The sequence below is a fragment of the Elaeis guineensis genome, chromosome 1, assembly GCF_000442705.2.
Source record: "Elaeis guineensis isolate ETL-2024a chromosome 1, EG11, whole genome shotgun sequence".
NCBI classification, from domain to species: domain Eukaryota; kingdom Viridiplantae; phylum Streptophyta; class Magnoliopsida; order Arecales; family Arecaceae; genus Elaeis; species Elaeis guineensis.
In genome coordinates this window covers 176,774,210-176,786,575 of record NC_025993.2, presented here as the reverse complement: position 1 = coordinate 176,786,575, position 12,366 = coordinate 176,774,210, and the positions used below count along the sequence as shown (strand labels likewise).

General features: G+C 38.9%; 1 protein-coding gene across 1 annotated transcript; it reads left to right on the top strand.

Moving 5' to 3' along the window:
- Positions 1-80: 80 nt before the first annotated feature.
- LOC105039800 (general transcription and DNA repair factor IIH helicase subunit XPD) lies at positions 81-11,954 on the top strand. Its single transcript, XM_010916076.4, has 11 exons — positions 81-1,013; positions 1,422-1,504; positions 1,602-2,005; positions 2,099-2,292; positions 2,579-2,759; positions 5,342-5,466; positions 8,182-8,271; positions 8,832-8,910; positions 9,027-9,103; positions 10,223-10,331; positions 11,695-11,954. The coding sequence occupies exons 1-11, from the start codon at positions 193-195 to the stop codon at positions 11,806-11,808; spliced, it is 2,277 nt and encodes a 758-aa protein (XP_010914378.3). The 5' UTR covers positions 81-192; the 3' UTR covers positions 11,809-11,954.
- Positions 11,955-12,366: the final 412 nt, after the last annotated feature.

Below are 12,366 nucleotides of genomic sequence, written 5' to 3'. Positions count from 1 at the left end.
CATATCCTTCTCAAGTCAAGTCCAAACTCATATATGACTGCAACTCAAACCCCACCCGGGAGGAGCCAAACCTATAAAACCCTCCCAAGTCCCCACCGCAAGTTATCACCTGGATCGGAGAGGAGGCCTTTGAGAGGAAACGTGCGAGCTCCAGGGGAAGGGGCACCCGAAGTAAGATCGGCGCCGGCGAAGATGAAGTTCCTGATCGACGACGTGACGGTGTACTTCCCCTACGACTACATCTACCCGGAGCAGTACGAGTACATGGTGGAGCTGAAGCGTGCCCTCGATGCCCGCGGCCACTGCCTCCTCGAGATGCCCACCGGCACCGGCAAGACCGTCGCCCTCCTCTCCCTCATCTCCTCCTACGCCCTCGCCCGCCCCTCCCCTCCCCTCAAGCTCCTCTACTGCACCCGCACCGTCCACGAGATGGAGAAAACCCTCGCCGAGCTCCGCCTCCTCCACTCCCATCTTCCCCCCACCCATCGATCCCTCGCCCTCGGCCTCTCCTCTCGCAAGAACCTCTGCGTCAACCCGATCGCGCTCTCCTCCGCCTCCCGCGACTCCGTCGACTCCGCCTGCCGCCGCCTCACCGCCAGCTGGGTCCGCGCAGCCGCCGCCGAGCAGCCCCCCGGCGCCGTACCCACCTGCCCCTTCTTCGAGGCTTACGACCGCGCCGCCTCCTCCGGCCCCGACGCCGTCCTTCTTCCACCTGGAGTGTACACCCTCGGCGACCTCCGCGCCCTCGGCCGCGAGAAGGGGTGGTGTCCCTACTTCCTCGCGAGGCAGATGATCCGGTATGCCAATGTGGTGGTGTACAGCTACCAGTACCTGCTCGACCCCAAGGTCGCCGGGATCATCTCCCGGGAGATGCAGCGGGAGTGCGTCGTCGTGTTCGATGAGGCGCACAACATAGATAATGTCTGCATCGAGGCGCTCAGCGTCAGCGTCCGCCGCCAGACCCTCGATGGGGCCACCCGCAACCTCCACCGCATGGCCCAGGAGATCGATAGGTAAAACGATCCAACTCTTTCTTTGATATCAAGATGACAAAAAATTGCAGCTTTTGAGCTATTAGGCTAGTAAAATGCTTCCTCTGTTGCCTCAAGTAATAGGGATCGCTTAGGGAATATGAAAGATGCTTTCTTTAGCCCAAATTTGACTAGGCAAGGCAAGAAACCCCCGGAATGGGAATTGATAGAACTTAGCTTAAAGATCCACCAACATTCTTCGCTAGTTTGTTCCAAGAACGGTATTGTTATAAAGCATAACTTTTCATTAGCGAATCTTGCCTACGTGAATAAATAATCGGAGATCTGGTTTGTTTGACTCATATTTAGTGTTATATTATTCTTGATTTTTCTCTCTATTTTTCGAATGAATGATTATGCACTTTAATGGATGCTTAATTTGGTAGGAAGGTTCAAGGCCACAGATGCTAGCAGACTGCGTGCAGAATACAATCGGCTTGTAGAGGGTTTGGCGCAGAGAGGAAATCTTGCCTGTATGTACTGTTTCTTACTATTTCAATTTCTTGCTTGGATGCTTCTTTTTTAACTTTACTATCTGCTGCTGATATTGTCCGTTTATGTATCAAAAAGTAACGGATGCATGGCTTGCAAATCCTGCCTTGCCTGATGACATTTTGAAGGAGGCTGTGCCTGGAAATATCCGGAGGGCTGAGCATTTCCTGTCTGTCTTACGAAGACTGGTGCAGTATCTGAAAGGGCGCCTGCAAACTGAGAATGTTGAGACGGAAAGACCTGTTGATTTTGTTGCTTCAGTCAGTTCACAAGCTGGAATAGATCAGAAAATGCTTCGATTCTGCTATGACCGCTTGCACTCTCTCATGCTTACGCTTGAAATAACTGACACAGATGAATTCTTACACATTCAAACAATCTGTGACTTTGCAACGCTAGTTGGAACATACATGCAAGGTTTTTCTATAATCATCGAACCCTTTGATGAGAGAATGCCTCATATTCCAGACCCTGTATTGCAGGTGTGCCATTGAGCTGTTCCAATTCTGTTGCAATATATCATCTACTGACGTTTTTTTTCCCCGGCTTATTAACTCATTACCTTTGGGATGCAGCTTAGCTGTCATGATGCCTCACTTGCTATAAAGCCTGTTTTCGATCGCTTCCAGTCGGTTATTATAACTTCAGGAACCCTAAGCCCTATTGATCTCTATCCTCGCCTTTTAAATTTTAATCCAGTCATAAGTCGGAGTTTCACGATGTCGTTGACAAGGGATTGCATCTGTCCCATGGTTCTGACTCGTGGAAGGTATTACACAACAAGCTCGATTTTTTGCTGGGCTTCAATATCAGCAAGTCTAGTATATCTGAGGCTAATCCGCCTATAAATTGTTGCTTCTTTTTGTGAAACTTTGCAACATATGCATATGCACAGAAAAGCTTTTTTTCATAAAATTAGTGTGGACATGTTATCAAGTTTTTTTTTGCTTTAGCACATACGTATTACTATGCACACAAAGCATTCTTCTTTGGGTTACTTGCTTTAATATTATTATGCCAAATTTCTAAAATAAACTGCATTTGCTAATTTTCAGTGATCAGCTACCTGTGAGTACTAAGTTTGATATGCGTAGTGATCCTGGTGTTGTGAGGAACTATGGACGGCTCTTGCTGGAAATGGTTGCTGCTGTCCCAGATGGCATTGTCTGCTTCTTTGTCAGTTACTCTTATATGGATGGAATTGTCAACAGTTGGAATGAAATGGGAATTTTACAGGTAGTTTTTTCTCTCTTGACTATCAGTATACTCTTTAGCTTATTTGTCACATGGTTTTTGACAAAATGGTTCCTCAGCTTCCTCCTTTCAGCACAAAGACTATACTGGCTTAATAATGATAGGGAATTTGCACATGTTGCTTATAAGGGGTTTCTGCTGATATCAACGAGTATAAACAGAAAATGGCAGACCTTGGGATTGATATAACAGATCCTCCTTACCAATCGGTTTCCTCTCCAAGGCCAAATCCTCCAAACCAAAAGAATGCATCCAGATCCCTTTTTTACTCTTCCTTTCCAAGTCTTCCCCCTTCTCTCACATTTATTTCATCCTTTTAATTGAATATCAGTCCCTCCTTTTGGTAGTCTGCATCTTTTTGGTTTTGTTTTTTTTCCCTTTTTTTTTTTTTGGTCAATGACCAACCATCTCCAAAGGTTCGCTACTTTTTGAAGATTTGCATCTAGCTTTATCTTACCTAATTTTGCAAAACACCAACGTTGAACTTCTCACTGAAATTGCATTGTCTTATGACCTTTCAACCTCGATGTTGCCCAGCAAATTGATGGTAATAGCATTGTTGGTTATGTAGTTGAGTATTATTATTTAAAACAGTTAGTAAATCAACAATTGTGAACACCTTGAAAACACATTGCAACCTTTTAAAACTCTTATTTTAGACATCCTTACCCATCTCTTTATTTTTTGAAGATAGAACCTAAGAAGTTAAAAGAATCTGTTGTCTGTGAACGTTCATTGCACTCTCCACTCACCTGGTAATGGTGGACAAGAAGAGAATAAAACATTCCACAAGATCAAAATATGGTTCAGTCTTAGAGATACTTGTTCTTCTGCAAGCATGTATCATGCTTGAATGTTATTTTAAGAATATGAAAGCTGAAAGGTTGTGTGAGCTTTTATTCTCAATGTAGTTCAATGGCAGGAGATTACAATTTTAACAAATCTTAGTGATGGATCTAGCTCTATTTTGTAATGGAATGCTTTAATGAGGTTACCTCAGCTATACTATGCTCATGTCAATTAAACTAGCACCGAGGAAGTGCTTTAAGAAACCTAAGATTCCTTTTGATTAGAAAAAGGGCAGCCTAGAGAATGAGGTTTCTGCAATTGCGGGGTTTGGGGAGGGTCATATGAAGCAACCTTCTCCGTATGTGGAGAAGCTATTTCCATGTTTCAAACAAGTAACCTTTAGCTCAGTATGGAACAACCTTGCCAGTGCGCCAAGGCTCCCCCTCTATCATCCAAGGGCGGGGGGAGGAGCTGAGAAGGAAGGGGGGATCTTTTTTTTTGCTTCGTGCTAGATGAGATGATTATTAGTAGGTCAGGTCTAGTTGCTCTTTATCACAATCACTAGAGGGGCGGGCTCATTGGGCTGTCTTTTCTAATCAATATCCGGTTGCTCAGTGCTACTATTGATGCAAGTTGTAAGGAGTCTTGTTCTGGGGTCAAGCGATCACAGTCGGTCTAGCCATATGGGGACTCAACCAGAAGGGATAATGACATCCATCTAGCTGTAGCTAGGAATCCGGCTGAAACTGACCAACATCCAAGTGGAGCAGAATCGCTTTCTTCCAATTAACCATTATATGCCAAAGCAAAGGAGTTCATCTAATGGGATCAAAAGTACTATAAAGAATAGGAGGCTGGATGGAAGACTCGATTATGGGAATGAAAGGATCAAGCGAGAGGAATAGACACGTAAGAAGTACACCACATCATTGGTACCTTGGCTGGTTGAAAACTTGAACCTAGGATTTCTTGTCAAGTCTATTGGGAAAATTCCCGAAATTAATTTGGGGCCAAAATACTTGAGGGATAACACCACTCAAAACTCAAACCCCTGACCCTTGCTTACAAGCAAGGAATGTGTAAGCAAGGGATGTGACCACCGAGCTACCACTTAATTCGCAATTAGAGTAAATTATTGATTTTTAAGATAAGCTAAAGCTTGAAAGATTATTTGGGTGCCTTTTTCCCATCTTTTATTTTTAATCATGCATGCACTATTACACAATGTAAGGTTTCTATGTTGTCTTTTTTTTCGTTGACTTTATTTTTTTTCTTTTACTAGAAATTGTGATTTTCTCTCCTTCAATATATTTAATGTGATCATGTCAAATATTAGTGGAGAACTTTATCTTTGTGGGGTTCTGAAAAGCTATCATGGTTGGTGGATTTTAATAAGGACAGATGATAAACCCCCTTTATGTGGCTATGATAATGTGAAAGCTGATGTGAGACTTTAGTAGGCTAGCCTAACTATTAGGTTACCTAAGTTTTTGTAATCCAGGCAGGTTCATCTGGTTCATCCATGGATGCTAGAATCTGTTATGGGGAACATATAGTTTTAATAGCCTTCCAAGTTTTATGCATTCCATTAATGTTCATGGGACTGGTTATACATTTTTCTAAATGTACATTATTTCCTAGTACTTAATTCTATATTTTTCGCCCCTTCATCCTGTGATATTACTTTCTTCATTATGGGCCTTCATCTTATTGTATGCATGTGATACTACAAAAAACCCATGCTTGAGTATGACACTTATGAATTGTTTTTGCAGGATGTGATGCAGCACAAGCTAGTTTTCATTGAAACTCAGGATGTAGTAGAGACAACCTTGGCTCTTGATAATTATCGTAGGGCTTGTGACTGTGGGAGAGGTGCGGTCTTCTTTTCTGTTGCCAGGTACTGGTTCTGTCTTAATAACATTCTTTCTGAAATGCATCAGTTTGGCAGTCAACTGATCTGAGAATGGTTCTGCTGTTCTTATATCATCATTATAACCAATGTGGACCATGCAAACGTGCAATTATGATGCTGGATTGCCAAATAAGGGGATTGACAGGAGTTTGTCAGCTGATTGATATATGCTCTTTGGTTCAATGAGTAAAAGCCTTTTATCTGTGCGAAATCATGGTTCTTGTGCTTCAGACTCTGATGCAGTTGGAATGACATTTGTTGGCATTGTATCTGCTCCATGAAAAAATTGTGTAACATGACTCATGTTTGTCACTTGATCTTACTATTGATTTTTATCTTACCACAGTCGAAATTGACGCTGCTTTCATGATCTGACTATGTATAACCATGTGATGACATGGACTGCAGTTACTCAATTCAGTCACGTGGATTTATGCATTCATATTAAGAAAGTTTTAGTTCCTAGAACAACATCTATTGTCACTCAAACCACAACCCTTGGCAATGGGATTCAGCAGAGGGGTTCATCTTGTTCATTTTTGCTGAAACAATCTCAATTGGCAAACTAAAATACATTGTGCACTCATTAGGGGAGAAAAAGAGTCTTAGTTTAACCAGGCATACCAGTTTTTAGACATAGTATGGACTGTTCATAAGTTTTGAACTGAGTTACAAAAATCAGGCATCATACATTATCTTGGACATCTTCTATATTGCATGATTTTAGTAATTTATTATATGAAATCACACCATAGAATTATATTTATACAGTGATGATACTACATAAGCTTAAATTTCAAGGTTTAACAGGAAGGGAAATTATAATATGTTTTCAACCTGGAACTTTACATTTAAATATCAAATATTTTATCTGATGGAGGTGACTGATTATCCAATAAAGCTTCCATCTTTATCCCTCTATCAGCGGCATCATTTAACTTTTCTGTATTATAATGATGACTTGATGCAGCAACTTGCTTATGCTGAAATGAATATCAAATTTAGAAAGAGCTGAATAGCTTGCACATATGGTCTGAAAAGAAAGATAAGATTAATTGGAGGCAAGAGAGAGAGGAAGAGGGGTGGAATGGAGAAAGGAACAGAATTCTGAGCAAAAGAGAGATTAGAAGATGAAAGCTGGCTCCTAGGGTTCTTTTGGAGAGAGGGCCCATGAGTGTCCATCCATTTTCCTTCTTTATTTTGGTGCGTTGGCTCAATAAAAGGGCCCCACGACTCCTGAACTTGCTTCAATGGCACTATCAACTTGAGTTGTGACATCATGATTAATCTAGGGCTTCAAATTTGAAATTGGATATTTTATTCTCAGTTCCCTAGGAAAATATGCACTAAGAACTAGGGAAAAAAAAGAGAAAGCCATAAAACTTACAATAAACACCAGAAAACTGAAATCAAACAAAAGTTTCTTCAACATAAGTTTCTGTCATCATCACCTTGTTTGTTCTCCTAACTTCTGCCACCACCAAATTTCTCCACTTTTTCAGATAAATGATGGGATGTAAGATAATTATCCATCATAGTGGGCGTTTATATGCTTGAGATGTTTTATCAATACATGGAGATGCATGAACATGCGTAATAAGATCTTCATAGTCAAGTTTTTACATCCCGACGGGACGGGGGGCGTCCCGGCCGTTCTGTCCCGTTTCTGTGAGAAAGCAAGATCGGAAGAGGATCGAGACTCCGAAACCCATCTATGTAGGGAGAGAAGAAGAAAGAGGAAAGAAAAAAAAAGAAGATGAAGATAAGAAAAAAGTGAAAGGAAAGCAGGAGAAGAAAAATGAAGAAGAAGAAGAAAGAAAGGAAGGAAGAAAGGAAAGAGAAAGAATAAGAAAAAAAGAAGGAAGGAAGAAAGAAAGGGATAAGAAAATGAAACAAAAAGGAAAGAAAGGAAGATAGAAGAAAAAGAAAGAAAAGAAGGAAGAAAAGAAAAAAGGAAAGAAGAAGGGGAGAGAAAGGGAAGATATGGGATGCATGATTGGGACAACTGCCAAGATGGGACGGAATAGTGGGGCATCCCGTTCCGGTTCCATCGATACAGACACCTTCGTTCTACGGGATTTAAAACCTTATTTATAGTAATAAATGTCACATTTCTAGCCCATGATCACAAACATAATGTTGATTGAAAATATTAAAATGATGCTTATGAAAATAATTCATGCTGAAATTTACAACTATAAGGTAAAAGCAGGAGTTTACTTCCTGGAGTCTGACTTCAACAGTATGTCCTTTGAAATTGATCATATTGCTTAAAAAATGGCCTTTCCTGCCATTAAAGATGGACTTGTTTGAGTAGGACACCAGAACCGCATAGTGTTACTTTTAAGATGCAGTATGATGCAATGAAACTATTTTTCCTTTTTAACCTTGTAAAGGACTGTTCTGCTTTTGTCATCTGTTCTTGAACATTCTATTACTCTGACTTGCATGTTCAAAGTTAGATCACTTTCTTTAAAATAAAAGTTTTTACTGGGTGCAGCCAAATGATGCTGCCAATCTTTCCTTTCTAGTTCTTAACCTTGCAAAAATGACTTTTTCCTCTCTGTCCTTGAATAATCACAATCCCTGTTTGTCATACGTAATACAAGACTATTTCTAAAGAAAAAGCTTAGCATAAGGAGCTAGCTAAATGTATGTTACTTAAACCTGCTTAATCTAAGCATGTAGTCACCATTTCAGGGGAAAAGTGGCTGAAGGAATAGATTTTGATCGACATTATGGCAGACTAGTGATCATGTTTGGTGTTCCTTTCCAGTACACTCTTAGTAGGTGAGCTTCTGTTTTTTCCTTCCAAGATATGTTTTTTGTTCCATTTTGCAATTAAATAATTGACCATTTTGCAATTAAATATTTGATCAGCTTCTTGAGTGATGGTCTGATCAATCAAATTCTCTGTAAATTATGCAAGCAACACTTTATTTGACTTGAATTGCATAACCTGGTTTGTGCAATAAAGGGGCCTACCGTAAAACCCAGAACACTTGGGAGTTAAAGAGACCTACATTACTGACTACACAGTTTAAGGTCATGGAACCGAGAGAAATCCTCCAAGGTTCCCATAGATTTGTGAAAAACTTGGGTAAGGTAGGAATACTCTTGAGATAGAGAACCATATGCATCTCCAAGGCAAAAAAATTACAAGCTGAAATGATATGAATGAATCTAGAGCTGTGTTCATATCTTATTTAATTCTTTGCACTTGCAATATTAAAACATGCTTAGCTTGGCATTATGATTAAAATCAGGGCTTTTCCTGGTACAAATTGTCTAGTTAGTTACGATCTTTAGGGATTTATATGGCTCATCATGTTAAAATTTGTCGTTTGCAGGATATTGATTGCCAGGTTAGAGTACTTACGCAACACTTTCCAGATAAAGGAGGGTGACTTTTTGACATTTGATGCATTGGTATGGTTGTCCATCATTGATTTTCATTGGGATGTACAATCTTGTCACTGTCATTTATCCTTTCCAGTAAACTTATCATAAATTAAGGCATTCATCTTTCACATCTTGCTCTGCAGAGGCAAGCTGCGCAATGTGTTGGCCGAGTAATTCGCTCCAAGGCAGATTATGGGATGATGATATTTGCTGACAAGAGGTAATGTTGCTTTAGTTTACACCTATCACTTGTGTTAGCTTGGGAAACTTAACACCTCGTCCTTTGTTTTAGTGCCATTTTGTTTTTACCCTGTACAGACAGAGCATTTTTAGTTTAGCCTTGTCCACAGGCTTGTGTTTGACACTAACTTGTTTCTGAACCCAGTTATTTGTGGTTTTTACGTACGAATATGCCAGGGATTAAACATAATATGGCCATGGAAATTCAAGAAATGGGTATAAAATTTTCAGTCGAAAGATGTCAAATGTAAAATGACAGTCATTCCAGTGGGGGACTCAATTGACCCTTCTCGTTTTCTTTGGCAACCCAAAAGAGTGCCTAAGACTCTCTTTCTCTCTCTCTAAAGAAAAAGTTGCCTAATATTTCTGATATGGTTCACTTTTATAAGATGAAAACTATAAACGTCTTGCTAAATGCATCATGCTTATAGGTAAACAAAATTTGTATGTGGTTGGAATTTAATTGTATCAATTATTTCTGAAAGTAAGGATTATTACCAAGTCTTGCGTCAACTAGAAGAGGTAAAGAAGAATGGAGCATCCGTTGTATTATCTATTAGTCGATCTTCAGCAATGTATTGCTTAATGTGTTTTTATGAGCATTTAACTTTTCAATTTGCATTAACTAAATATTATCTTATGTCCTGTGGTAGGACCAAAAAATAGAATATTGACTATTTATGGTTTCACTTTTGTATTAAAATTAGTATTCTCATCAGATAAAGTCTTAAATTGTCATATATAGACATGCACACACACGCACAGAGTAAATAATACAAATTAAATATTATCTACAGCATTTTGTATAGGTGGAGGGATATTTTGTAATTGAGAATTAATTTTGATTCAGTTGTCAACAATAATCATGATGATTTGAATCCGCTAAGAGAACCCTCTAGAAAGCTTGCTTGTTTGTGGCTAGTAATTTAAGTGTTTTGACACATTCAAAATTTGAGATCTGTGATGAAATTTAAAAGCAAGGTTTCTGCAAATCCTGATGTTTAGATGAGGATTTTTTTTTTCAAAAGAATGCTATTCTCTGCAAATGTTCACAACAGTTGTTTACTTCCAATTTGACATCATGAATTTTTGTATGCAGGTATAGTCGCCATGACAAACGCTCTAAATTGCCTGGGTGGATATTGTCACACTTACGTGATGCACACCTCAACCTTAGCACAGACATGGCTTTGCATATTGCACGTGAGGTGTGTTCTTTGGGCATAACTTATGCATTCAGTGGCATAAATAAACAATATCATGATTTGAACTGTGTTAGGTAATTTTTGTGCTGGTTCATGCTTTCTATATTCCCTAGATAATTCTTTATTTAGTCTCTGCACTAGCTCGTCCTTTTATATTTCCAAGCTAATTCCTGCTTGCATGATTTGATTTTTTTTAAATCTATACTTATGGCATCAGAGCACTTGGGTTTTGATGTTTGCTTCTTACATTAGACCAAACATTTTAAGAAAGCTTAGAACCTCCTCCATATAAGATGTCCCACACCCCCCTTCCCCCACCCCCAACCACCTTCTGATTTGAAAGAGCAATTTTCCCTAATAATGTCTTAATCTCATGGTCCCCAGTTTGATAGAACATAATCATATACCTGTCATCCATTTACTTAATTAATTTTCCATCTGGAGTAATTTATGATGTTCTCTTGGATTCTTTTTTAATGAACCCAACTAGGAATAATGAAAGAGTTCAAGTAGCAGTGTGAGATATATAAAGCCTCTTACAGGCTTTTCTCACTCGCATATTAGATGGTAAGTCGCATTTGGCCATGATCCCTTTATGGTTAGGCGGATAGAAGCCTTTTATATAGCCTTGAGGTGTCAATATATACTTGGAATCATGTTGAATAATTGAATTCATCTAGAGACTAGAGTATTTAATTATCTGTGAATTTTATATCTATTCATGAACAATTTGCAAGTTATTCAAGAAAAACTTTTGGATAGTATGATGTTAATTATTGTTGTTGTGATGATCTCAGTGCTGTCGTTAATTGCTATGGCATCTCCTCTAGATAAATATATGTTCATATAACAATAATTTAACATTCTTTGAGTCTATATTTTTTTGATTTTTTAATATGCTTTTGCAAAATTTCTGCTTTATTTTTGAAATTCGAATCTTTGCTCCGAGCCTAACGATTCCCAATGTCAAACTCATGGTTTTTTTTTGATGAAAATGTCAAACTCATGGTTATCAATGAGAGTTAAGTTACCCTCCACTGGGTGGTGACTTCTACCTCATTATTAAATTTGTATTTCCATTAAACTGAACGCCCTTTCCAACAATTTAACGTCTTTGCCATTATTCATTGTTATTTATTCTAGAACTCAGCGGTTGCTTGGCAAGTTAAAGCTGGCTTGCATTTGCATTTTCTATCGTGCATAAATATTATTATATCTTCTCTGAAGAATTTATTGCTAGCCTTCTTTCATAATTTCAAATTTGATATTTAAAGATGTCGATGAGGAATCTTAAAACACGTGATAATGAGTCCATCTTATTAATTATATTTTTATAATACTCAATTTTATTTTTACTTTGGTGCAGTTCCTTCGAAGGATGGCCCAACCATATGATAAGGCAGGTACTGGTGGCAGAAAGACACTCTTATCACAGGAAGACTTGGAGAAAATGGGGGAGGGTGTCATGGATATGTTTTGACCGTTGGAAGTGCAGCTCTTAATTGGAGGTTCGTCAATACTATAGTTGTTGTGAGATTTATGCGCGTACTGCTTCAGTTTTGTACTGGTAAATGCTTTAGAGAGTACTGGCAGAAAATTTTGTATTCTAGTGCTATTTTCTTCTGTTTATATTTTACATTATTTGCTCTTCTTTTTTTTTTTTTTTTTTTTTTTAAATCTTTGTAACTGTATTCAAACTTAAATATCTGTGATTCTGTAAAAGAGCTCAACTCAGCCATGGAGGCTAACAGAACATCGTCTTCTTCATGAGCTTTCTGCCCCGTGCTCTTTCTTGCGTTGTACCATCAAGTTCAGCTCTAAAATACGATGTAATAAGCTTTCTTTGTAAGAAGACTTTTATTTTCCTTTCACATTTATTACTTTAAGTATTCAGTGATCCAGAGACCAAGGAATCCATTCCTGTTAGCAAATAGAAAATGCAGGAGTGTTTTTACGTAGAGTTGAACGACCAGAACAACATAGGGCACAATTAGGGGGTCTTTTGGACCTAGGAATCTTAAGAACCTTTTCTTCACGA